The sequence below is a fragment of the Peromyscus eremicus genome, chromosome 7 (genome assembly GCF_949786415.1).
Source record: "Peromyscus eremicus chromosome 7, PerEre_H2_v1, whole genome shotgun sequence".
NCBI classification, from domain to species: Eukaryota; Metazoa; Chordata; class Mammalia; order Rodentia; family Cricetidae; genus Peromyscus; species Peromyscus eremicus.
In genome coordinates, this window is record NC_081422.1 from 69785482 (window position 1) to 69812886 (window position 27405).

At 45.5% G+C, this 27405-nt stretch overlaps 1 protein-coding gene across 3 annotated transcripts; it reads left to right on the forward strand.

The window, feature by feature from the left end:
• Positions 1-25979, forward strand: Leo1 (LEO1 homolog, Paf1/RNA polymerase II complex component). Of its 3 annotated transcripts, none has more exons than XM_059268253.1 (12): positions 1-155; positions 4097-4870; positions 7878-7982; positions 9669-9763; positions 10608-10753; positions 12007-12091; positions 14914-15008; positions 15461-15595; positions 16479-16614; positions 17792-17978; positions 20125-20222; positions 25745-25813. In XM_059268253.1, the coding sequence occupies exons 1-12, from the start codon at positions 98-100 to the stop codon at positions 25811-25813; spliced, it is 1983 nt and encodes a 660-aa protein (XP_059124236.1). In that variant the 5' UTR covers positions 1-97. The 3 variants fall into 3 exon arrangements, with proteins under 3 accessions (XP_059124236.1, XP_059124233.1, XP_059124235.1); XM_059268250.1 differs by having other exon boundaries at positions 3-155; positions 25741-25979; XM_059268252.1 differs by lacking the exon at positions 1-155 and adding an exon at positions 660-711 and having other exon boundaries at positions 25741-25979.
• The last annotated feature ends 1426 nt before the right edge of the window (positions 25980-27405 follow it).

Genomic DNA, 27405 nt, shown 5'->3' on the forward strand with positions numbered 1-27405 from the left:
GCCTTTGTGCGGGTCTTTACGACACTGTCGTGTTCGGTCGGCTCCGGCCGTAAAGGAGGCACGAGTCGCCCAGGCCAAGGCCGCGGACCGAGTTGCCATGGCGGACATGGAAGATCTCTTCGGAAGCGAAGCCGAGAGCGAGGCGGAGCGCAAAGGTGCGGCGGGCTGGCGGGCGGGAGGGCTCCGCGGATGGGCGCCCGGGGTGCCGAGTTGCTTTCCGGCTGGAGGCGCGCCGCCCGGCACCGTGGCGCTCCCACGCCGTTGCCCAGCGCCCCCTGCATGCCCGATGGTGCCAGCCTCTCCTTGGAGACGGGCGCGGAGTCTGCGCCTCGAGGGTCAGGGGCCAGCCTGGGCTCGTGGGTAGGGGGAGCAGCCCGAGGACGTGTGGTCTGCGCCCCGCTGTGCACACCTGGCCGAATGAGGGGTGGCAGTGGAGACCTGTTCCATGGTCATCGGGCCTGATCACGCCCTCCTGGGTGAATCAGTGAGACGCTGGGGGACTGTAGATGCTCATGAAGGGTCTGGGAAGGATCAGGGTGGGGCGGTGTAGAAGGACTACGCACTGGAGGTGAGTGCCCTTGGGGAGCCCGTTCAGAAGACCACTTTCCCTGTCTATGATGTAAGAATGGGGGAGCTTGTGGGGTGTTTGGAGAGAAGTGACAGAAGATTCGGTGATGAGTTATATGGTGCATAGAGGTGTTTCTAGCACAGGTCTCTGTTTGAGATATGAGTGGAAGTAACTGGGAACGAGGAAAGATCCAAGACCAACTTCAGAATTCTTGCAGCCCTCCAGACCCAAATTAGCCTGTATAAATGTCTTCCCCCCCCCACGCCCTCCGATTTTCACCAACTCCAGTTTATATTACTGTAGTGAAGGGAGCAGTGGGTAAAAGTACAGAGAACGGAATTCTACTGTGACAGCTCTAATTAGCATAAGCCTGGAATATTTCTGTATACTAACTCTGGTCCCACAACTTTTGCTAGTAGTTTTTCCTCTTTGTTTATTCTTGTCTCTTCGAGGCACAGTTCTTTGTAAATCTTCCTATGACTTCCATAAGGTTTTGCATTTCATTCATTCAATAAACAACGATCCCTATAATTTTCTAGCTATCTTGCTAGGTGTTGGGGACATAATCATGAGAAAACAGGTTCCCGTCTCCCTAGCTTAGTGCTTTTTTTTTTTTTTTTTTTTTTTTTTTTGGTTTTTCGAGACAGGGTTTCTCTGTGTAGCTTTGCGCCTTTCCTGGATCTCGCTCTGTAGACCAGGCTGGCCTCGAACTCACAAAGATCCGCCTGGCTCTGCCTCCCGAGTGCTGGGATTAAAGGCGTGCGCCACCACCCCCGGTCTGCTTAGTGGTTTTTGATGCACGGTTGAAGAGAAGCATGGATAGTGAGATGTACCCTGTAGTGCTTTCCTGTAGCAACACAGGGTATAGGGAAGTGTGTAGAGATGATTGCAATTCTAAGCTTTTGCTCTATCTTTTCTTCCCTTTTAAAACTTCTTTTAAGGTCATTACAGTTTTCTTCCATTTTATCATTAAGTTAGTGGACACTCTTAAGATTTCCTTCCGGGTTTGGTGTGCTGTCCTTGACAATGGCTCTTGGTCTTGAGGTTGGAATAGATGTGATAGGGTGGCACTTGGTAGGCCTGCCTGCTTGTCTGCTTTCGCCTCCTCCTCTTCCCTTCCTTTTTTTCCTCTTTCTTCACAGGCTCTGCTGTGTATGTTGCCTTTGTTGGCTTTATATTCCTGATTCTCCTGCCTCAGTGAGTGCTGGTGTTACATATATGTACCTCCACTCCTAGCAAGTAGTTATTTCATATTCTTCATTTCTAATGTAAGTTGATCTTGTGTCTTGTTGCTATCCTGCAGCTAATATATTAGCTGTAATAGTTTTTGTGGCTTTTTTAGGTTTTTCTACATATGAAACCATGCCATCTTGATTAGAGAGAGTTATGCTGTTTCTTTCTCTTACCTATGTATTTTACTTACTCTGGCTAGCACTTTCTTTATAATATTGAATGGGAATTGCAAAAGTAGATATTGTTCTTGACCTTAGAGGGAATGTATCTAGGTTTCTAGCATTATTTATGGTTTACAGTTGTTTCTGTAAGGTCAATAATGACATCCCCACTTCCATTCCTGACTTTAGTAATTTGAGTCTTACATTTTTTTTTCCTTGGACAATCTGCCCAAAGGTTTAATTTTGTTAATGGTTTTAAAGAATGAAATTTTAGCCAGGCATGATAGTGCGTCCTTGTAATCTTAACACTCAAAAGACAAGAGGCAGGAATATTGGCACAAGTTTAAGGTCAGCCTGGTCCACATCCCAGTTGCAGACCAAGACTACAAGAGCCTATATGATGGGAAAAACAAACAAACAAACCCACAAACTTCTGGTTTTATTGATTCTCCACTGTCTTTCAATTTTATTTTCTTTGTTATTCCCTTGCTGCTGCTATTTTGGGCTTCATTTTCTTACTTTGGTTTTTTGAGACAGTGTTTCTCTGCATAGCCCAGATTGTCCCAGAACTCACCCTGTAGGTCAGGCTGGTCTCAAACTCAGAGATCTGTCTGCCTCTGCCTCCCAAATGTTGGGATTAAAGATGCATGCCACCACTGTCCCAGCTTGGGCTTTATTTTCTTTTTCTGATCTCTTAAGATGTGAAAGTAGATTATTGATTTGAGATGTTTCCTTTTAATGTAGGTGGTTGTAGCTCTACATTTTCTTCTAAGCAACACTGCTTTTCCTTTTGTCCCCGAAGAACTGGTGTAATGTTTTCATTTTCATTCATCTTAATATAATTTCTAGTTTTTCTGTGATCATTAAACCCTTTAAATTATTAAAATTTTTTTTGAAGCGTAGTTGCGGGTATAAAATTCTAGGTCAGGCTGAATCATGGGTTAGGGGTCACGTTCTTTTTCTTTTTTTGTTTTTCTGAGACAGGGTTTCTCTGTGTAGCCTTGACTGTCCTGGAACTCACTCTGTATCCCAGGCTGGCCTCGAACTCACAGAGATCCGCCTGGCTCTGCCTCCTGAGTACTGGGATTAAAGGCGTGCGCCACCACCACTGCCAGGCGGGGGTTATGTTCTTGACCAGCACATTTGACAGTCTTTCAGCATTTGAATGCCTGTTTTTGCTTCTGTAGTTTCTGATGAAAATCAGCTGTCATCCTTATAAAGCATCCGTTGTATGACACAATCTTGCTCTTTTCACAATTCTTTGATAACTTGATGATATGTTTAGGTGTGGATCCCTTTAAGTTTTTCCAGTGTGGCATTCACTGAACTTCTTGGATGTGTAGATTCATCAAATTTGGGTCATTAATTCTTTAGCTGTTGTTTTCTTCTAGGACTCCATCATGCATATGTTTTGTATTTGATGGTACCTGGTACAATTTTTTTTTCTATACTTATGCTTTTAAGCTCTGTTCATTTTTCTTTTCTCTTCCTGCTGCATTTCTGGTACAGGTTCCAAATGTAGGACTGTTTACTTACTTGTCTGGGTGAACTAGGCAGTGGAGGGTGGGGCTGGGTGAGGTAGAACACAAAGAGTTCTACTTTATTTATGTATCCATTTATCTCAGCTTTTTCAAACAGTCTCATGCTGTAGCCTAGGATGTCCTGGAACTTACTGTTATCCAGGCTGGCCTCAGATTTGAGTTGATCCTTTTGCCTCAGCCTTCTGAATTGCTTCGATTATAGGTGTGTGTGGGTTACTGTGCTTGATGAGTGAGAGCCTGCTGATTTTTCTTTTTTTTTTTTTTTTTTTCCCCTTTCGAGACAGGGTTTCTCTGTGTAGTTTTGGAGCCTGTCCTGGAACTCGTTCTGTAGACCAGGCTGGCCTCGAACTCACAGAGATCCTCCTGGCTCTGCCTCTTAAGTGCTGGGATTAAAGGCATTCTCCACTGCCTGGCTGCTGATTTTTCTTAACTGAACATTCTCCTGGTTCTTAAAACTTCTTTGCCTCTGGAACACAGAAAGTTGGCTCCAACAGTTTTGCCAGTTCGTGTTTGCCTTTTATCAAGTTGAGGTGGACTTTTAGAGTTCCGTACTTTGCTGATGGTACCTTGTGTTTGTTTGTATGATCCCACAGATTCTGATTCTGGGTCTGATTCCGACTCCGATCAGGAGAATGGTGTTTCTGGCAGTAACGCCTCTGGCAGCGAAAGTGACCAAGATGAAAGAGGGGATTCTGGACAGCCCAGCAACAAGGAACTGTTCGGAGATGACAGCGAGGAGGAGGGAGCCTCCCATCACAGTGGCAGTGACAATCACTCGGAACAGTCAGATAACAGGTCAGAGGCTTCTGAGCGATCTGACCATGAGGATAATGAGCCCTCTGATGTAGATCAGCACAGTGGATCTGAAGCCCACAACGATGAGGATGATGAGGGTCACAGATCAGATGAGGGGAGCCATCGTTCAGAAGCAGAAGGTTCTGAAAAAGCACAGTCAGATGATGAAAAGTGGGACGGAGAAGATAAGAGCGACCAGTCAGACGATGAAAAGATGCAGAACTCTGAGGACGATGAGGAGGAGCGGGAGCAAGGGTCCGATGAAGACAAGCTACAGAACTCCGACGACGATGAGGACGACGAGGAGAAGATGCAGAACTCGGAGGATGAGGACCGGGCCCAGCTTTCAGATGATGACAGACAACAGCTGTCTGAGGAGGAAAAGGGGAATTCTGATGACGAGCATCCTGCAGCTTCTGATAATGACGAGGAGAAGCAGAATTCGGACGATGAGGACCGGCCACAGGTGTCAGATGAGGAGAAAATGCAGAACTCTGATGACGAACGGCCACAAGTCTCAGATGAAGATCGAAGGCATTCCGATGATGATGAGGAGCAGGACCAGAAGTCAGGTAAAGATTTCATGGGAACCGGTGTGGCTCAGTAGAAACACCTACTCTGTTCTTGTTTCTTTCTAAAGATGTTTTTTTTTTAAATCTTATTTTATGCGAATGAGTGTGTTCCCTGAAATGCATATCTGTGCATCATATGCATGCAGTGCCCATGGAGGCCAGAAGTGGGTGTCCAAGTCCCCGGAAACGGGAGTAAACAGCAGGTTGTGTGCCACCACATTGTTGCTGGAAATCACTGGGTCCTCTGGAAGAGCAGCCCATGCTTTTATCCACTGAGCCATCTCTCCATTCCCTTTATTCCCGTCTTTATTATCCTGGTTTTCATTTCTGTTTTCTCCTCTTCTATCCTTTTATTTTCACTTTTTAAACTCTAACACACACACACACACACACTCACACACTCTTTCTGCATTCTTCTACATTTCCGTTTGTTTTTACCGTCTTCCCCTTTCATTTGTAAACTAACTAGATCAGAAAAAAATACTAAAGAGCACAGCCTTAGAGATGTATGGTGCTAGAGAAGCTAAATGAACTGAGTTGGTTCTACTTCCCAGGGTAACTGACAAGCATGTGTGACAGATTTGCCTGCAGTAATGATGGCATCATTGAACCGTCCCGTATAGTAGTACTGAGATATGGGTACCATGTTCCACCCTAGAATTTGTGTGTATGTGTGTGTTTAATAACGGTATGTGTGTGCATTCATGTGCCATAGCAAGTGGTTGGAGGTCAAAGGCCAGCAGAGCACAGCAACTGTACAGCCTGATTTTTGTCTCTGGGTCCCACCTTTATAACTCTCAGTTAGATTGCTCAGCTCAAATCAACACATTCTGTATACACCCTGATTTTTGTCTCTGGGTCCCACCTTTATAACTCTCAGTTAGATTGCTCAGCTCAAATCAACACATTCTTCATATTAGAATATGAAAATATTTTAGAGATTGAATTCTGTGTATTATATAAGTCACCCCACTTAGGTTAAGTCCTTCAGAAGTAGTATATGGATTACTTCATTTCTGTAGGTGATTGGTCATGTTAAACCACAGTTTGGTTCTATCTTGGGAAGCTTAAGTACAAAGGGAGATTTGCTCCTGTAACATCTCACGAGGAGCATTCAGAACCACATTTTGACCTTTTTTAGTAAAGGACAGGGTATTTTCCAATATGGATATAAATCATAGGCCATGCATAGGGCTCCGTAAGTATTTAGTAACTAGTTCAGAATAGGTTTCTTTATGAGGTTGTCGGAATATTTAAGGCCCATACAATACCTGCAAATTAGTTTAAGAACGGGTCAGAGAGAATCTGCTTTTTTGTTTTGTTTTGTTTGAGACAGGATCTCACATAGCCCAGATTGCCTCCAGCTCTCAATCCAGCTGGGATTACAGGCATGTACTGCCATATTCGGCTCTTCATGAAGTTTTTAAGGGAAATAACTATCTAGAAAATAGTTCTAGATATTTCTCTTCCTCACAATTGTTCCTTTCTTCTTCTATAATGTGTCTGTATAATTTATCATAAGCTTCAATACTCATTTTCTCATCTCTATCAAAAGTTTCTGCTTTTAGAAATCTAGGTTCTTTGAAAAATAATTTATTGGAGACAGGATCTTATAGGCTAGCCATGAACTCATAATCCTCTGGTCATGATTCAGCTATTATTTTTAAATTAATACATGGCCCAGCACGTGGGAGGCAGAGGCAAGTAGATGTCTGTGAGTTCAAGGCCAGCCTGGTCTACATAACAAGTTCCAGCCAGGGTACAAAATGTTTACCTATCCTGTCTTTAAAAAAAAAAGTAGCCAGGCAGTGGTGGCATACATCTTTAATCCCAGCACTCGGGAGGCAGAGGCAGGCGGATCTCTGTGAGTTCGAGGCCAACCTGGTCTACAGAGTGAGTTCCAGGAAAGGCGCTAAAGCTACACAGAGAAACCCTGTCTCAAAAAACAAAACAAAACAAACAAAAAAGAAAGAGAATGTATCTTATGTGTTTGTGTGTGTGGCAAGGTTGACTTTGTATTGTTGGTTTTGGAGACAGGGTCTCTCTGTACATTCCTGATCAGCCTGGAATTTATTGCACAGCCCAGGCTTAACCTTGAGTCTCTGCCCTCCTTCTCCCTCTGCTTCTGAACTGCCAGCATTACAGGTATGCACCACCACACCTGGCTTCTGAACTGCCAGCATTACAGGTATGCACCACCACACCTGGCTTCTGAACTGCCAGCATTACAGGTATGCACCACCACACCTGGCTTCTGAACTGCCAGCATTACAGGTATGCACCACCACACCTGGCTTCTGAACTGCCAGCATTACAGGTATGCACCACCACACCTGGCTTCTGAACTGCCAGCATTACAGGTATGCACCACCACACCTGGCTTCTGAACTGCCAGCATTACAGGTATGCACCACCACACCTGGCTTCTGAACTGCCAGCATTACAGGTATGCACCACCACACCTGGCTTCTGAACTGCCAGCATTACAGGTATGCACCACCACACCTGGCTTCCACCCCCATTGTAATTTTTTCTATGATGAGATGAACCCAGGGCCTTGGCCATGCTAGACACACACACTACGACTGAGCTACATCTCCACCCTTTTGTTTGTGTGCATTTTAATTAGTGTTGACGTGTTTTTAGATTATGCCATCATAATACAGGACATATGGAATATCATCATGATACAGGACAGCATGTTATGAGACACATTTTATAGCCACATCCCTTGCCTGCCCCTCATCACCTACTGATCTGATCTGTCACTATGCTTTTGTCTCCTTGTGCCGAGCTCGGCCTCATTAGTTCTAGAATTCCAGGCACTGTGTCTGCCAGGCTAGGTTTTCTTCTTTGACTTAGCATAATGTATTTTCTATTGATACAAATTGTTACGTATATCATCATCCTGTTGTATTTACTGTGGAACTGGATTGCATTGCACGAATGTTGCAATTTCTCTGTAGAGCTCAGATGCGACTGTGCACACCTAATTCTGCTCTTTCAGAGTCGGCGAGGGGCAGTGACAGCGAAGATGAGGTTTTACGAATGAAGCGCAAGAACGCCATTCCATCCGACTCCGAAGCCGACAGTGACACTGAGGTGCCCAAAGGTAGCCCTTGAGTCTCCGCCCTTTTGTACCCATGTCTAGTTCCTGACTCCGTCCTTTGAACTGAGGGCACTCCCAAACCTTGAGACTGCGTGACTCAGAGCACTGTGTGGATGTGGTCAGTGAACTCTGCAGCCCACACTGTTAAGACCCTGCTTCTTTGTGTACAGTTGGAGTGAGTTTATCAAGGGTCAGGAGGCTGAGCTCACACTGAGACCCTGCTTCTTTGTGTACAGTTGGAGTGAGTTTATCAAAGAGGGGGGCTGAGCTCACACTGAGAACCTGCTTCTTTGTTTATAGTTTGAGTGAATTTATCAAGGGGGTGGGGCTGAACCTCTGGTCTGTTTGGAAGTGACACTGTGTCCTTTAGTCTAAACAAGGATAGTCCTGGACTGACTTCCCTTATTGTTCTCAGACTTTAACAGTTTAATATTAGACAAAGGAGTGGTCTTTGACTGGGTTACAAAATGAGTTCATTCATATAAATGCAGGTTAGGGTTGTTGTAAAGGTGGAGATGTACGTGTTCATCTCTGTAACCTGTTTGCAAATGGCAGATGGCCATGCAGTGAAGACGTTAGTATGAAAGTTCCAACAGGTACAGTTGTGACAGATACTTGGGTCTGTGCAGCTCTTACTATGCTGCATGGTAAGTAGACAGTACTCCAAAGCTTCGAGAAATGATCCTAAGGAACACGGTAACTAAGGCAGACGTTTTGAGGGTCAACCATAGAGAAAAGGAAAGCTAGACAGAGTAGCAGACTCTAGGTTACGTCGGAGTCTGCTTAGTAGTTCCATGAGTGCACCTTGGACTCAGATGACCTGCTATGTTTGGTCGGTCAGATTTCTCACTAGTTTTCTAAGATATAAAGTGGGGTGATGCAGACCCTCTTACAGAGTTGTGAGAATTAGGTAGGCTGTGTCCATTGTTTCATTTTGGTCACCGATGTTTTTGGAGGCTCTGCTGTATACTGTGGCTGTTGTAGGCACTGGGAGTATAGTCATGATCGAAGCATTGTCTCCGCTGTAGAACTTGCCACCCCGGTGCCTAGGTGTGCAGATTGAAGAGACAGGTAACCTCGCATGTACAGTAGGGGTGGTGATAGGAGCTAAGAAAGGAATACTGAGGGACGGGGAGGCATGGTCGTGTTCCTGTTGGTCGTAGAATGAACTTCCAGTACTCCGGCCACCTTTGCCTTGCTGTCCAGGGATTTTGTCCTTTGCTGCATCTCTGTAAGTCAGCGTCATGTTCTCTCCCAGACCATGTCTTCACCAGGAATTCTGACTTCTGTAATCGCAGACAGCGCTCTGACCACTCTTCTGTCTTTCTGTTTACTTGCTGTTTTGATGAGTGCCTCAGTGATGTTCTGCCTGTGAGATGGGGCCTGGCTAGACACAGATGTGTAACCCTGACATAGAATGTGTTAGCCCAAATTGAGGATCTAGCCTGGGAGAGAAAACTGGCTCCTGGACAGTAAGGGAAAACAGAAGGATACAGAGATGGATGGAGGAAGAGGAGCTTCCTGTGCATGTGCCTGTCTCTCTGCACAAACCTGACACAGTGCGTGTCTCTCTGCACACACTTGACAATGCTCTTCTCTCCACACATTTCCTGGGGCTGATCCAGAACTCTTGGGGATGTTCAAGTGAAGAGCGGGTGTTAACTCTGCATTTTTCCTTCTGCACTGAAGATAATAATGGAACCATGGACCTGTTCGGAGGTGCAGATGACATATCTTCAGGGAGTGATGGGGAAGATAAGCCCCCTACTCCAGGACAGCCTGTGGTAAGTCCAAGTACCAGTGTGAGCCGGCCCATATTCCAGTGAGACAGTCTCAGAGGTGAAGGGTCTCTCCTTCTCCGAGAAGAGGAGGTCGCTAACTAAATTGTCGTATGGAAATACAGTGAGGAGATGACTTTCTGTAGATGTCGTGACCGTGGCTGACATAAGGTAGTGCTGTGCCTCACAGGTTGAGATCATGACCTGGCATTGGAGAACCTTTCACTTCATTGTTTTTCTTATTCATGCAAATAAATGTGTGCTGTCTTAGTAATTTTTCCTTCATTCTTTTCCTTTTTGTTTTTTAAAGTTTAGTTTTGGAAACAGGGCCTTGCTATGTAGCCCAGGCTGGCCTCGGACTCACTGTGTGGTGCTAATCTTCTCTGATGCCCTTAGGTTGACTGTGTAAGTGCTGACCGAGTGACCGTTTCTGTCAGCGAAGGTTTGGAAGATACTAGATCCCGGATGCTCTGTCGTGACGCAGCCAGCCTTGCCTTGCTTTTCAAACTAGGATGTTTTGCAGATAGATGAGTGGTGCTGAGGACTGAGGGTGCATCAGCCCTGAGATAATATCTAAGTATGGTTCTTGCTGGGCATGGCGGCTCGTACTTATAATCCCAGTAGTTGGAAGGCTGAGGCAGGAGGATTTCTGTGAGTTTGTGAGGCCAGCATGGGCTATGCAGTGAGTTGTAGGCCAGCCTGGATGATAGAGTGAGATCTTGTCTCAAACAAAGTAAAGAACAAAATAAAAACCAAGAGTGTTTCTTGCTCCCCCGAGTAATAAAATGTGGAGCTCAACTGGTCTGACACCCAGTCCCCAGAGCTCTAACCTTCTGCCTTCTTGTACCAGGATGAAAACGGCCTGCCTCAGGATCAGCAGGAGGAGGAGCCAATACCTGAGACCAGAATAGAAGTAGAAATCCCCAAAGTAAACACTGACTTAGGAAATGACTTATATTTTGTTAAACTGCCCAATTTCCTCAGTGTAGAGCCCAGGTAAGGAAATTAAGATGTCTTCTGAGTGTTGGCTAGAAATATGTGGGTATTGGCCGGATGGTGGTGGTGTACACCTTTGATCCCGGCACTCAGGAGGCAGAGGCAGAAGGATCTCTGTGAATTAGAGGCCAGCTTAGTCTACAAAGTTCCAGGACAACCAGGGCTATTACACAGAGAAACCCTGTCTCCAAAAAACAGAAAGAAAGAAAGAAAGAAAGAAAGAAAGAAAGAAAGAAAGAAAGAAAGAAAGAAAGAAAGAAAGATGGGTGTATGTGAATGTGTTTTGCTTACTTTCATTGAGTTGATTAACATAGAAATGGAAGCTTCATTTATGTATCTGAAAAGGTAAGTCAAGCATCCTGCTACGAAAAGCATGGCCTAGTGTTTGGGGAAATGCTCTGATTGTGGCTGTTGATACTTCCTTATGAATGAGGGGACACTTAGTAACTACGGCAGCCAGCAACACTACAGAGAAGCAGTGAGACCTGCCGGCCACCGAAGCAGCTGTTGTCACACCAGAAAGCTAATGGTGAACAGTGCTGATGGGATCCCTGAGTTCACACTCACACTAGGAAGCTAATGGTGAACAGTGCTGATGGGATCCCTAAGTTCACACTCACACCAGAAAGCTAATGGTGAACAGTGCTGATGGGATCCCTAAGTTCACACTCACACTAGGAAGCTAATGGTGAACAGTGCTGATGGGATCCCTAAGTTCACACTCACACTAGAAGGTAATGGTGAACAGTGCTGATGGGATCCCTGAGTTCACACTCAAAGTCCTGGGTGATTTTCATGTTTCCCCCCCAAAGAAAACGATGCAGCCAACTATAGTGTGTTGTCTTTTCTCTGGAAGGCTTCTGTAATTGAGAAAAATTTTTTCTTTTAGACATTGTCTCACTTTGTGGCCCTGGCTGGACTGGAACTCACTGTGTAGACCAGACTAACCTGGAACTCACAGATCTACCTGCCTCTGCCTCCCAAATACTAGCAGTAAAAGTATGGGCCACTACACCCGCTGTTTGGAATGTTTGGCCTTGTTTATAATTTAGTTCAAGTAAATATATAACAGCATTAAAATTTTTGGATTATAGCATATTTTGAATACTTTGAAGTTGAGCTTCAAACTATTTGAGCATTGTAGTCTTTAAAGTTAGGCTTTCTGATATAATGGGTTGTGATAACTGTAACTACATCATGGCAGTGCTCTTTATGAAATAGAATTAACAGCTTATTTTAAAAACTCCTTGTAGGCCTTTTGATCCTCAGTATTATGAAGATGAATTTGAAGATGAAGAGATGCTGGATGAAGAAGGGAGAACCAGGTTGAAACTGAAGGTAGCATGCCGTCTGCTTCCCTTCTGTGGAGTGGATCCGGGACACAGACCTCAGCCTTGGGCTCTGATGACGGTTCTGTGGCCCTTGTTGTGTCAGCAGATGAGCCGTCTGTCTTCTCGGAATCCTGTGGGCGGGGATTGAACCCTGGGCCTCTGCATACTCTTCCTGGAGCTGCGTCTTTGGTCCCTGACGTGCTGCCCGGGGACTAAACCTAGGCCCTTGCAGCTTAGGCTTTTTTAAAATAAGGCACAGTCTTACTGTATAGCCCAAGTTGGCCTTAGACACATGCTCTTCCCACCTCCACCTGCTGGACGCTGGGATTACAGGCATAAGCCACATGCCTGACTAGGGGCTGAGCTTCTGCATTCCAGTGGAACTATCTCCACCACATTCGAGAGCATCCTGGTGTCTAAGTGACATTGGTGGAGATGGTCCCTGACTAAGGGTACAGTGTCTAGAGCTGCTGTGACCACTGGGGACATGCAGAGCAAGTAAGAAAGGGGTGAAAATGCCAATAATTTGCTCAAGATTGTACAGCTGGTAGGTTTGGACTTTTGATTTGCTCTGCCCTCCACTGTCTTTATACTGCTGGCTCATCTATCAATGTTATCTGCTTGGAACATGTGTGTATTGATTTAGAGTTAGCAATATTAATTTCTCATGGTCGTTTTAAGAAGCCTCTGACTTCTTTCTGCTGCTTTTCATTATTTTTATCATTTATATAAATTAATATGGTAGTTCTTTTCTCCTTTTCAACTTAAACATTTTGGCAGTTTCCCATTTTGTGCTATGGTACAGCAATGAGTATCATTATACCCACTATACATTCCAGTGTGGATATCATAGTTTAGACATCAGTATTTTGCTCTAAAATCTCAAGTGCTTCAAAGTACAAAATGTCAGTGTTTGATATAGGTAACTCTCCTTCACTCTTGGGATGTGATTGAAATTGACCCTAAATTTGTTTCTGGAGTGATGGTTGAGACAGGTTGAACAGTCTTAGAGTTAATTGGTGGTCCAATTAGTTCTTTAATGAATCAGGAACCAGCTGTGTGTCTCTGTGTTTTTAGAAGTACTACCATGTGCTTCATTCCTGTAGAATGAGACCTCATAGTGAGTCCTCAAAGACGTCTTTCAAAATGTCTTCTCAGTTGACAAAGCTGTGCTGGTTTGAATGACAATGGGCCCCCATAGGCAATACAGTTAAATAGTTGGTCCTCAGTTGGTGGAACTGTTTGGGAAGGTTTAGGAGGTGTGGTCTTGTTGGAGGAAGTGTGTCACTGGGAGTGGGCTTTGAGATTTCAATAGCCCACACCACTCCCAGTGAGCTCTCTTTGCCTTGTACTTGTTGATCAAGATGTGAGCTCCCAGCTACTGCTCCAGAGCATTGCTGTCTACCTGCTGCCATGCTCCCTGCGGTGGGCATGAACTCAACTCTCCGAATCTGTGAGCACAAATTAAATTCTCCCTTTTATAATTTGTCTTGGGTATGGTGTTTTATCACAGCACTATAAAAGTAACTAAGACATTACCTCTATACATGTTTATATATTTATATGTAGCTAACTGTCTTAGTTAGGGTTTCTGTTGCTGTGATAAAACACCATAACCAAAAGCAAATTTGGGAGGAAAGGGTTTATTTCATTTTACACTTTCATATCATAGTCCATCATTGAAGGAAGTCAGGGCAGGAACCTGGAGGTAGGAACTGAAGCAGAAGCCACCATAGAATGCTGCTCACAGGCTCTCTGCTCATGGCTTGTTCAGTGTGCTTTCTTATACAACTCAGGATCACCTGCCCCAGGAATGGTACTGCCCAGGGTGAGCTGGCCTCCCATGTCAATCATTAGTCAAGATAATACCCCACAGACCTTACTACAGTCTGATCGGATGGAGGCATTTTCTCAGTTAATTCCCTCTTCCTGGATTCTCTGAGTCAGCTGACAAAAACCAGCTAGCACACTAACCTATTGTACAGAAGAGGGAAACAGGAATAGTGATGGGTTGTTTTCAGTTCTTACATTTTTAAAGACTAAATATATTTATATGGTGTGTGTGTGGGTGTGTGTGGGTGTGGTGTGAGCATTCACAGGCCACACATGGACTTGGGGTGTTTGCTTTACCTTGTTGCCATCTTCATTCCAACCCTGCCTCTTTAGACAAGGTCTTACTTTGTAGCCCGGGCTGAATTCAGACCCGCAGTCCTCCTTCCGCCGTATCCCCTGTGCTGGGAGCACAGACACACAGCACAGCACCTGGGTCTTTCTCTTTCTTTTAGTTCTTGTGAATGAGTTTACTTCCCCCGTTTGCTGTGTTTCCAGGATGCAGCTTGATAAACGCATGCATTTAATGTGCCCTGTTCTTCTGGAAGGCCCATCAAGTTTTTAATTTCCATAGCAGTGGCTCATTTTCTAAATCTCTCTGGCATTTTTCCATCCTGCAGGTGATAAGTCCCCCTTTGTGTGTGGGGAGGGGGCTTCCCTGGCTCAGCAGACCAGTAGGCAGAGTATCTCGGTCTTACCTTTAGTAGTTTTGAGGTCTGTGAGATAACTTCCTCTCATGTATGAGCTCCAAAGTCCTCTTCAGGGGTTCAGGCTTTGTCTCCTGTACCTCAGAGCTTTTCTCAGAGCCCTGGCTGTAAACAGCCATCATCATACTAGCAGCTCAGAAATCTACTTAAACACTTATTTTTCTTCTTGCTCTTAATATCCTAAGAGATTTCACTGGTGTCTGTCTTTCTGTCACGTACCTGCATGTGCTTATTCTGTGACTGGAGCGGATACCACAAGCACAGTTGGCTAAGGTTCTGTGTTTTACAACAGGTAGAAAACACAATAAGATGGAGGGTGCGCCGAGATGAGGAGGGAAATGAAGTTAAAGAGAGCAACGCTCGGATAGTCAAGTGGTCAGATGGAAGGTGAGTGTCCCGACAGTGGGGGAGACGGTGATGGGCTCCGACCTGACCCGGGGCCAGCTCTTGTTAGAGCCTCTCCATTAGTTACTGCTTGTGATTGCCTAGAAAACCTGGGAGAGTGATAGCTGGAGGCTGTTCAGGCTGGTGGGAGACAGTAAACTAACCTAAGTGTAGAATCTTAAGCCCTCCCTTCAGCCTCATTGCATACTAGTCACAGTGTGAGGAAAAGTGTCCTTCACTGGGACCCAGGTAGAGGCGGGCCTGAATCACAGCAGGTGTGACTTCAGGGAAGTCATTTTTTTCATCATGGTGTCTTTCCTCCCGTGTTTTGTATAAAGAGGGAAACAGTAGTTGGATCACATTTTCAGGAAAGTAAAGCTGTAGAGTGAAAGCCTTTAGATGTTAACTGTTTTGTTTTTGTTTTTGTTTTTTGTTTTTTGTTTTTTTCTCTTCAGCATGTCCCTGCATTTAGGGAATGAAGTGTTCGATGTGTACAAAGCCCCACTGCAGGGTGACCACAACCATCTTTTTATAAGACAAGGGACTGGGCTGCAGGGACAGGCCGTCTTTAAAACGAAGCTCACCTTCAGGTAAGTGCTCCTAGGAAAGTCGTTTGGTTTTTGATGCCTGCTCCCTGTGATGGATGCCACAGCACAGGCCAGGAGCCAGTTCTCGGTTCTGGAAGCACAGCAGGGCTGCTTTTTCGGGAGCCAGGTCCTTCCAACCAGACGTACAGAGGCTGTGACGTAAGACAGAGTGTTGTGTATTAGTTCTAGTGACCACTGTCCCTCCAGGAGAGCTGAAGTGCTTGTGTCTATGCTGGTCAAATGTAAAACTGACCCAGAGACAACTGGTCATTAGAGCCTGTGTATGCTACTGTCGGGAAAGGGAAAGAACTGAGCTGGGGTGTGAATACTGGGGCCGTCCACTGCCTAGTGCTGCTGTGTCCAGACCTTTGTGGGAATGTGTCCCCTGACAAACCGGAGCACCCTGGGCACTGGGGAGGGCGCTGTGCTTCTCCCTTTCCTGGGGGACATGTAATCTGTAGGGAGCACCAACTTTCGGAATTGTAGTGTTGAAACTAGGCTTGGCATCTGGCCTGCATCCATGGCTACTTGTGTGACCTTGGACAGCTTTCATTCTGTGGGATTACCTCATGTGGTAGCTGTGACAAGTCAGATGCAGGGTGACATGCAAAAAACAGTGTCCAAAACACTGCTTGAGCCTGGCTGTTTCCTGCCTCTGGTGGTCATGCTGTTCCAGCTGCCTTCACCCCAACTTTCTCTTTTTCACTTTTCTTGTCTCACTGAGGTAGAGAAAGGAAAGTGCACAGCCCTCTAAGTAGAATACGTGATTCAGTGGTCTTGCCTACTTCTCTGACTAGGAAGTGGCCGCAGTCTTTGTGGTTTTGTTACGAGGGTGTGACTGGCTCATACAGATGTTAATAAGCGGAATTCTGTTCATTTCCCACAGGCCTCACTCCACAGACAGTGCCACACACAGGAAGATGACCCTGTCACTTGCAGATAGGTGTTCAAAGACACAGAAGATCAGAATCTTACCAATGGCTGGTCGTGACCCTGAGTGCCAGCGCACAGAGATGATTAAGGTATGTTGGTTAAACTCCATCCAGGAATAGTTTTGTGTATTAAGAACAAACTATAGGGGCTGGAGAGATGGCTCAGAGGTTAAGAGCACAGACTGCTCTTCTAGAGGACCTAGGTTCAATTCCCAGCACCCACATGGCAGCTCACAGCTGTCTGTAACTCTAGTTCCAGAAGACCTGACATCCTCACCCAGACATACATGCAGGCACATAAAATTAAAAAAAAAAAAAAAAATTTAAAGAAAGAAAAGAAGAATAGATTGTAGCCAGGTGGTGGCGCACGCCTTTAATCCCAGCACTTGGGAGGCAGGGGCAGGTGGATCTCTGTGAGTTTCAGGCCAGCCTGGTCTACAGAGTGAGTTCCAGGACAGCCAGGGCTACACAGAGAAACCCTATCTTGAAAAACAAATAAACAAAAAGAACAGATTGCCCAAACTGTGTTCATTATCTCTTGTTGGACATCCCTCCTTCTTCCAATGACATGGGCTAGGTTAATTTCATAAACATTTATCAAGTGTAGTTACATGGGGATCGTGATAAAATAGATGCAGGCTCTTGGGTTCTTCTCCAACAGGCTTGAGAGTTCCACAAAAACTAGTCACTGAAATACCTGAGTTTTCACAAGTCAAGTACCACTAAATCACTACACTAGTCTGGCCTGTCAGAACTCGGTGGGCAGGCTCAGGAGGAGGCACAGCAGTCCAGTGAAGACGACCTAAAGCGGAGTCTGGCAGAGTTGTGTGAGTCTTGTTTGTGGTGCTGAGAATTAAACCTAGAGCCTCAGGCATTCTTGGATTGTGAGTTCTGGTGAGTTCTGCTAAGATCCTGTCAGAAAAGCAAGGCAAGAAATGTACTCCACTGAAGCCTAACAACCCAAGTTTACCCATAGCTGGCCCCCCCCCCACCATACAAACAAAATAAACAAAATGAATTTTAGGCTAGAAAGTCCAGAACAAGGGAAGAGCAGCTGATGAGGGACTTTCTGCTGCATTCCAGCGTGTTGGAAATCATGGTGATAGAGAGAGCAAGCTCGCTTCTGTAACGGCCAATCCCATGACAACCCATCAGTCCGTTAACTTATCAGTTACGAATTAACTAACTAGCTAGGGATAAAGTTTCCAACACATGAAATTGGGGTCACTCTCAAGCCACAGCAGCTGGTTGATTTGCTTTCTTCCAGAAAGAAGAGGAGCGCCTGAGGGCCTCCATCAGGAGGGAGTCCCAGCAGCGCCGGATGAGAGAGAAACAGCACCAGCGGGGGCTGAGCGCCAGCTACCTGGAGCCTGACCGATACGACGAGGAGGAAGAAGGCGAGGAGTCCATCAGCCTGGCAGCCATTAAAAACAGATACAAAGGGGGCATTCGGGGTGAGTGGTGTAGACCCTCGTCCTGGGTGTCACCTTGCACAGGGGCTTACTGCCAGCCGTTGGACATCTGAAAGAGTCAGTGTTACTGCGTGTCCCCTGCCAAGTCTCCGTGACGACGTCATTGTACACTGTTTGAGGCTGTCCTGGGAGGGTAGGACCTTCGTGACTCCCTTCCAGGTGGTTGGTGTTTGGAGGCTTTCGTGGACGGGTCCCTTGCCTGGCTGCTGGGTATTGGGGTTATAGGCATGTGTACCTTGCAGATTTACCCCTTGACCTTCTGTTTCCAGTTTGAAAGGTTGATGAATTTTGTTTTTGTTTTGAGAAAGGGTCTCATTCTAGTTGAGGTTGTCCTCAAACTTTCAGCAATCCTCCTGCCTCAGCTTCTCTAGTGCTGATGTTCCAGGCATAAACCACCTTACTGAGCTGAGTTGCCAGGGATCAAGAGATGCAGCGATTGGGGGCCCGTGGCACCTTCTTTTGCCTCCCCGCCCGCTTTCTGTAAGCTGCGCTCTGCGGGCCGCTCTGCTCGGTGTTCATCTCATGGTACTCTCACTTTCTCACTTACTCAGCACACACTCTGTTGGATCGCTACAGTGTTCAGATGAGACTGGTGGCGCAGAGCGGTCTGTAACTCGAGTCCCAGGAAATCCAGTGCCCTCTTTTGGCCTCTGCACGCATGAGGCACACACATGGCACACAGACATACATGTAGATAAAACACCTACACATTAAATAAAATCAATAACATGTAGACAAAACACCCACACAGTAAATAAAATCAGTAATGTACTAAAAAAAAGAAAAGCAGACTCAGAAGCATCCTGGATTACTGGAATCCCCCTGCCTCAGCTTCCCAAATGTGAGATTACAGGCATGTATCACCATGCCCAGCTAGTTGTGCCACATTTTAACAGTGACGTTTGAAAGGCTCCATAACCTCTTAGGACTTGTCGTGTGTCATCTGGAATAAAACACCCTGCTGATGGTCGGTCCCTAGAACACCAGCTAAGGACTGAACCAGGAGTGCATTTGCTGCTAATTCCGGTGCATAGGAAATGAGTGTTCCTAAAGCCACTTTGCAAACCTCATCAGCTCTGAGCAAGGAACTTCTCATTTCTGCAAGAAGAGAAAGGAGCTCTGCTGATGCTCTGCGTTGTGTGTGGCACCGGGTATAAAACTCAGGGCTTAGTGCACGTTAGGGACTGCTATACCACTGGGCTTCATCCCAGCTCTTCCCTGGTTCACTCTGACAGCTTTGAAAACCACATATAAACCATATATACCATAGTATAAGGATGTGGATGAGCATGCATCCTGGCTTTGGCTTGGCTGAGTGATAGGTCTTATAAACACCTAAATTCCCCTTTATCTGACTTTTCTTTACATTTGGTCAGCTGACCTGTTATAGCTTACCTATTTTTGAGAACTCAGTACAGCGGCCTTCTTCATTTTGCCAATACTAATACAAAAATTTTAACTGTAACATTTTTAGTACAAAATATTAGAGATGCATTCAAGGATTATGGTATATAACATTCAGTTCACTGGAGAGTAAAACCAGGTAGATGCGTTCAATGGTTCCCAGCATAGTACAGTACTCACCTAGCAAGGATGTGGGAAGCTGGGAGGCATTATATTTGGAAAGAATGGGTCTGGTTTATTTTAACATATTTAAAACTGTTAGAAAAGTTAAACTGGGACTGAGGAGGCTCAGTGCTAAAGCACTTGCCACACAAGCATGAGGACTGGAGCTCAGATCCCCAGAACCTGTATGATCTGGGGACCTGTAATTCAGCTTTGGGAGGTAGAGGCAGGAAACCCCAGAGCAAGCTGGCTAGTGAGACTGGCCATATCGATGAGCTCTAGGTTTGATAGGAAGAGTCTTACTGAATGAGATGGAAGGACTGAGGATGATTCCTGACATCAACCTCAGGCCTCCACATGCATGTACACACATGTGCACCCTTGTGCACACGCATGCATCACACACACTCAAGAAAATGGAACAAATAAAACTTATTTTGTTCCTCAGTGGAAAATGTACAGAGAGAAGAGAACTGGAGGTATTTATTGGAAGGAAAATTCAGGAATGCATAGGTAACTAGTTGTCTATGAAAATGATTTGGTCTAATTCCTTCGCTTTCAGAGGAACGCGCTAGAATCTACTCCTCAGACAGCGATGAGGGCTCGGAGGAGGACAAGGCGCAGAGATTACTCAAGGCAAAGAAACTCAACAGTGATGAGGTGAGCCACGTGCACTGAAGTCTAGGGTTATCTTGTGTTTAGGCCTTGGTTACTGGGATGACAGGGAGCTCTGAGCCACATACAGAGGACTTCTCCACAAGGTCCTAGTCCACAAGCTGCACGGGTGAGGCCCACATTGGTGTAAATACTCACTCCATTCATGAGGCTCTGCCTTCGTCCTGTTTACTGTTGTGTGACAAAAACTTACCCTCAGGAGACACACAAGTCTACTCACTTCAGATAGGGAACCCATGACAACAGACCAAAGTACGGATCCCACCGAAGTCCAGTTTGGTGAACCAGTAAGTTCTTGGGGATTACCTACAGGAATATGGGTGAGGGGTCACTTACAGGAGCAGAAATGACTCAAAGACAGCTGCATCACCAAGGCCACCCCAGCATGGGTGACAGCTCACAAAAGCTGGGAACTTAGGAGCACATTGCTCAGCCTGCAGGCACTCAACAGTTTGGAGAGTGTCCTTTCCAGGTGCCTGAGTTGGTCTAAAAGTCTTCTAGCAGCTCAGCTGGTTTCTACTTCTTCTGGCAGCTGGTCTGGTCCCAGGGTCTCCTCCCTTGTCCGGATCTTGGCAGCTCTGTTCATCTCAGTCTTCTTTGTCCCTCAGCTTCAGGTTGTCTTGAGTGGGACTCTCAGCTTTTATTGTTTGCTCTGGCAGGGATGGGTGTAGTGAGTCTGGTCAGTTTCAGGTACTTCCTCAAGCTATTTTGAGTTGTTTACCTTCCTGGTGAAGGAACTTCCTGCAGACAGAATGTTTCGATCCTAGGAGGAGACTGTTGAACAAGCCAACCTTCCAAAAGCCCTTCTAACCTTGGGGTTAGCATTTCAGCCTTTGAGTCAGACTATTATAGCATCTCCTACTCTTTCTGCTGGCTGTATCTTATGGTGCCATATTTTTTGTACGTCCTATGATGGAATGATTCTGATTGATTTACTGAGTTGAAAGCCATGCTGTTTTTTTCTTTAAGATTTATTTTTATTTGTATGTGTGCACATGTATGTGGGTGCCCACAGGGGCCAGAAGAGGGCATCCAATCCCTTGGAGCTGGAGTGACAGGTTTGTAAGCCACCTGACATGGGTGTTGGGAACTGAAATTGGGTCCTTTGCTAGAGCAGCATGTGCTCTTACCCACTGAGCCTTCTCTCCAGTCCCTCCACAGGAATTTTTGATGCCTAGATTGATTAAGTTCTCCAAAGATGATTTTTGAGTTTGGGTTTGGGTTTGATTTTTGGAGTCTTCATGTAGTTCAGGCAGGCCTTGAACTCACTGTGTAGGGTGATCAACTTGAACTCCTGATCGTCCAACTAGGTCTGGCTGATTTGTATGTGTCTCTGCAAGGTGCCCTGGGCATCAGCCGCCTAGGACCACCTGAAACTGTAGTCTCAGATTGAGATCTTGCTGATTTGGCTGTGAAGCCTGACAACCAGGATTGATCTGTGAAACTCACATAGTGGAAGGAGAGGGCTGGCCACCAGATTGCCCTCTGACCTCTGCACACATGTTGGAGTACATATGTACCCCTCACACACACATTCAACACAAATAAATACTTTGATTTTGCAGACTCCTGACTCAGAGAAACAGTGCCAGGCTTACATCCTGGTCCACTTTTACACTAAAGGCTTTGGCCCTCGTCTCCTGTTCTGCCCACCATGCAAGGCATAAAAGGCAGTGCTCATGATCGTAGTTCAGTGGTCTGAGGAGGAGCCTGCTTCAGTGCCCCACTGCTCTCGGCCCTCTTGCTTTCGCTTAGTTTTGGCCTCTGGTGATGCTTTTGTTTTACTTTACCCATTATTATTTGCTGTTTTCAGTGAGAGGGCTCTTCTAAGTACTGGTCTGCCATATTGCAGGAAGTAGATATTTTCCTGTTTTTGCTTTTGAGCTATTTTAATTAGTTTGGGCTTTTATGAACTCTTTTCTCATGTGAAGCAAAATTATGTTCTCAGGTTAATGTTGATTACCACATTTAATATTTCGTGATGTTCTTGAGAGTAGCTTGTTATAGACAGAATTTGTTAACATTATTCTGCAACATATTTGTTGTGGATTAAATGAAATAACATCTTAATAGTGCGTTTACAGTGTGATGAACAGTTGGCAAATGGGGGCTGTCATCCAAGCAGATGCTTAATCCTTGGCAAGCAGAACCGTGAAAATTGAGAGGTGCCATGGAACTATTTATTCCTAGTAAAAGATATGCCTGTCAGATCCTCGTGCCGCTGGCTGGGCTGGGAAAGTGCAGACTCTCCAGCTCTCTCTTACAGAAGCTCCTCTTTCCCATCGGTTCCCCGCAGCACTCCGAGTCGCTTTGTACCCTCCCTGCCTTCCCGGACAGCGAGTGTTTTCCCTCGGCCTCCAAGCCTTTGCTGCTGCCTCTTGTGGTGCCCGTGGGTGACAGTGACGAATTGAGAGGATCCCCCTGCTCTGTTTTGTACACCACCACCCCATCCCCAGGTTCTAGGAACCTGGCTATGCTTCTAAGATGTGGGGGAGCTTTTGGGTGTCAGGATACCCAATCAGGAGCCACTGCTATGCCAGAGTCAGTTTTGAGGGTGAGGGACAGGCTAGATTACCCAGGCATGGTGGATCATACCCGTAGCCCCAGGTTTGGGAGGCTGAAGCAGGTGGGTACATAGTGAGTTCCCGGCCAGCTGTGATGTCGAGTGAGACCCTGTCTCAGAACACAAGGGTGAAAAGAGAAGATTCTCATCAGCTGGATTGTTGAGTTTGGATGCTGCCCGTACCTGCCAGTTCCCATTTGCATGCCTTGGGGCAGGTCAGCTCACTTCCCCGAGTTGGTTCTTCTGGTGCATGGCATGCTCCTGCCTGGGAAAGTTACTGTACTGTTGAAAACACAGATAGGAGTGTGGGGACAAAGTGACATCTAGCTTGACAGGAAATGCTGCCCTGCCTTCCCCAGCCTCACTGGAGAGCATGTCAAGGAGAGTGCTTTATCCAGCCCCTTCATTTCTACAAGTAAAACCTGCAGAAAGCTTCATTTCCTCCCTTAAAGACAGTGAAGCAGTGGGACTGTCTGTGGCTCTGTTCCCCAGAGGGCTAGAAAGGGAAACACCGCATTGAAAGGTTGAGATGGAGCTGGAAAGAAAGGCGTGGGAGGTCAAAGCTCTTTCTTACAGCAGGCTGCTTGCTGAGAAGTTAGAGGTCTGGTCCTCTCTCTCCCTTCTTCTGCCTCTCCTTTCTGGAACCCGTTAGCAGCCCTGCCTGTGGCCCAGCCTGTGAGCTGTCTGTGTCTGTAGGAACCTGTGCTATGACTACATTATCAAGCATTAGTTCAGTCTTAATCTTTGGTTGTTTCACGCATGTATGGCACAGGGATGTATTTCAGCTTTGTTCAGTAAGGCAGCATTCTGCATGCCTAGTTTCATGAGATAAGGTCATCCTGAAGGCTCCCTTGTGGATCTGGGGGGTCCTGTGCTGTGCTTGCTTGCAGCTCCTGGGGAATCAGTGTTGGCAGGCGAACCACAGCTGTTTAGCCCTGGACTGGACCTGGCGCTGTTTGGGGGAGCCCTGACCTCAGGCTGTCACTGGACCCCTTCTTGGAGCTTTTAGAAAAATGTTATATATGTTTAGAAGTACCACGGCGGTTCTTTCAGCCACTCAAATCTAACCTCTAACATTAAAGAATTTTAGAGCTAGACACTGAACACTGTTTATGTGCAGTCATGTAATGTGTTTGCAAGACTCTTCGGTGGGGAGCAAAGTCAGTGTGGCCTTTGCTGACCAGGCTGGAGAGGATTTTGGTTTGCCCTAGGCTGCGGAGTGGGGAAGGAGAGGACTTGTCACATCCTGGGGGTAGGAGCCTTCCAGTGGTGTCACTGGGGTCCCTTCACTACCACCAGCTGGGATGTACATAGAAGAGCATTTAATGTCCTTGTATGGTTCATAACTTTGAGCGAGCTCTCCTGTGGCTCTCCTAGTCTGTAGGAAAACATTTGGATAAAAGACAAGAAACAAGTGCTGACTGTCATCTTGTTCTCAGAGGGCCAGGCAAGGAGATCAGGAAAAATGTGAGCATGCCAGGTTGCATTTTGCATCTCGAAACATTTTGTGGCCTTCCCTGACTAACTTTCAAGCCGTGTCTGTCCACTGAAGTTGTTTTTGTGGTGCTAGTGACCTGGTCCAGGGTCTCATCCTAAGCAAGCAGCCTGCCTCTGGGCTGTGTAATCCAGCTTCATCATTTATGTGAAGGGTTGGTTTGTGATAATTCTGAAGTGTCAGCCAATGTCAGACTTTATTGAAGGGATGTTGACTTAAATGTGAAGCTGAATTCTGCCTGACAAAGTTGTTTCTTAGAAAACCTCCCGAGTTTTGTTACTATTAGAGGGTTGTACAGGATGAATTTCAGTTGTTTTAAAAGATTCTCTGCTTGTGTTTAGGCCTTTGATGTCTTTTAATATTTTCTCAAAAACCTTTATGATGTGAGTTTTGTTTTGTTTTGCTTTTCGAGACAGGGTTTCTCTGTGTAGTTTGGTGCCTGTCCTGGATCTCACTCTGTAGACCAGGCTGGCCTTGAACTCACAGAGATCTGCCTGCCTCTGCCTCCCGAGTGCTGGGATTAAAGGAGTGCGCCACCATCGCCTGGCATGATGTGAATTTTTAATATGTTCAAACAAAAATTATTTAAATATTTTCTCAAAATTCTTTATGGTGTGGGTTTTAATTTATCCAAACAAAAATTATTTAAAAAATACTGAATTCTAGATAAGGAAAAGAAGTGGGATGATGAGAAAGGAGAGATACTGTTGATACTGACTGGAGAAAAACTTCCAACGGGACAAATGACTTCATTTTTAGATTAAGAAACCGTGTGCCTGTGAACGAAAGAGAAGAGAGGATAGAGTGTGTGTTTGAATGTATGTGTGCCATACCTGCCGAGCCATCTTGCTGGCCCAGGTGAAACTTCTTTGAGTCTTAACCTTTTCAAGGGCAGACCCCATTGCCCATATCCTTGTGGCTGTCTGTCTGTGCCTACAGTGACCCCATTGCCCATATCCTTGTGGCTGTCTGTCTGTGCCTACAGTGACCCCATTGCCCATATCCTTGTGGCTGTCTGTGCCTACAGTGGTTTCCCTGTACAAGACAATCTGCTGGACTGGAACTCTGCAAAGTTGTCTTATTTTTTTTTACTATTTATTTGTTTGTTTGAGACAGAGTCCTACTTGTAGACTTAGCTGGGTTGGAACTCACTATGTAGACCAGGCTTGTCTGTACCTCACAGAGATCTGCCTGCCTCTGCCTCCCAAGTGCTGGAATCAAGCGTGCACCACCATGCCCTGCATTTTTTTTTTTCAGTAAAAATATGGACAGGCCCACTCTAATCTTCCTGTATCATTCCACTTTTTAGTGTATGTGCTGCCAAAGCGAGTTCTTGCAAGATCTTCTTTTAAGTTACTTTAGTAGAGAGTCATTCAACTCGGATAAACTTCCCTAGAAATGTTCTCTTTGGACTTTGAGACTGTAAAATATTTTTATTTGTTTAGGAAGGTGAATCTTCTGGAAAGAGGAAAGCCGAAGATGATGATAAAGCCAATAAAAAGCATAAGAAGTATGTGATCAGTGACGAAGAGGAGGAAGATGACTGAAGTACAAACTGTGACTGCATTTTATATATTTATTGTACAGCTTGTCTATAAATATGATGTAAACATGAGTTATTTTCATTGAGATTAATTGATTTGTGTTTGTGAAAATTTAATTGTAATAAAACATTTTAAAGCAAGTTCCTATGCTTAAGAAATCTGTTTTTCCAAGGGGCGGGGAGCAAGCTGATTTCACAATCATTTTACAGAGTCCAGGTTTGGGGATTTCTGCTGCTTTTTGTCACCCCATCCTCTCTTCCCACACAAAGTCGCCTCCTGGTATGGCTAGGGCAAGACAGAGCAAGGTGCTCTCCTCCCACACAGAGTTCATAGAGGACAAGAAAATCCCCCAGTAATTAGTTTCCTTGGTCTGCCCTAACAGAGGATCATCAAGTTGGTTGGCTTAAAACAGTAAAACCTGGGCTGGAGAGATGGCTCAGTGGTTCGATTTTCAGCACCCACATGGTGGCTCACAACCATCTGTGACCTTTGTCCCAGGGAATCCTGTGCCTTCTTCTGGTCTCCTTGGACACCAGACATGAACATAATGCACAGACATACATGCTGGCAAAACACCCAAATTCATAAAATTAAAAACAGTGGAAATGTATGCTCAGACTTTTGGAGAATCTGGAGGTCTGAAATCAAGGTGAGTGCAGAGCCGCACCCCCTCCCAAGGCAAGGATCCTGCCTTTCCTTCAATTCTTTGGCTTGTGGCGGTGTGACACCTGCCTGTTGTCAACATGGCTGCTTTCTTGTGCACCTGTTCTTTATACTGCACTCTGTTGGCAAGAACCAGAACCCATAGGACCAATTTAAATCCAGCGCATCCTCATTTTAACTATTATATCTGCAGAAACCTATCCCAAGCAAAGTCACATTCTCAGGTTCTGTGTAGACATGAATTTGTGTATAGGGTTACAATTCAACCTGCTTAATTACAGTAAATCATATATATTTTTTAAAAATTAATGTAAAATGAGTGATTTTTATTTTGTTTTGTTTTTGAGGTAGGATTTCTCTGTGTAACAGCTCTGGCTGTTCTAGAACTTGCTTTGTACACCAGGCTGGCCTCGATCTCACAGAGATCTGCCTGCCTCTGTGTCCTGAGAATTAAAGGCATGTGCTACAACTGCCCGGCTAAAATGAATGAAATGTAAAAAAATTGTTTTGAGATTTTTACTTATGTGTATGTGTGTGGGGAGGAGGCTATCTTAGGAGGCCAAAAGAGGGCATCAGGTCTCCTGGAATAGGAATTACAGGTAGTTGTGAGATGCCTGATGTGAGTGCTGGGAACTGAATTTGGTTCTCTGCAGGAGCAGCACTCCCCAGACCCTAATTTTGATCTTTAGCTCCATGATTAGCGTGCATGGTTATCGTTTTTGTTCTTTAAAGAAAAATCCTGAATCACCATCACACCCCTTTCCTAACTTAAATTTTAAGTTCTTGTGTATTTTGTGGCTTACATAGTTAAAACGCAGGCAGAACACTGTATACATATTAAATAAGGCTTTTTTTTTTTTTAAAGATTTATTTATTATTTATCCAGTGTTCTGCCTGCACACA

Coding starts and splice junctions, on each gene's coding strand:
- Leo1 (XM_059268250.1), top strand. CDS start 98: ATGGCGGACATGGAAGATCTCTTCGGAAGCGAAGCCGAGAGCGAGGCG. Junction 9,764..10,607: donor CTACTCCAGGACAGCCTGTG/GTAAGTCCAAGT, acceptor TTCTTGTACCAG/GATGAAAACGGCCTGCCTCA. Junction 17,979..20,124: donor ATACAAAGGGGGCATTCGGG/GTGAGTGGTGTA, acceptor CTTCGCTTTCAG/AGGAACGCGCTAGAATCTAC.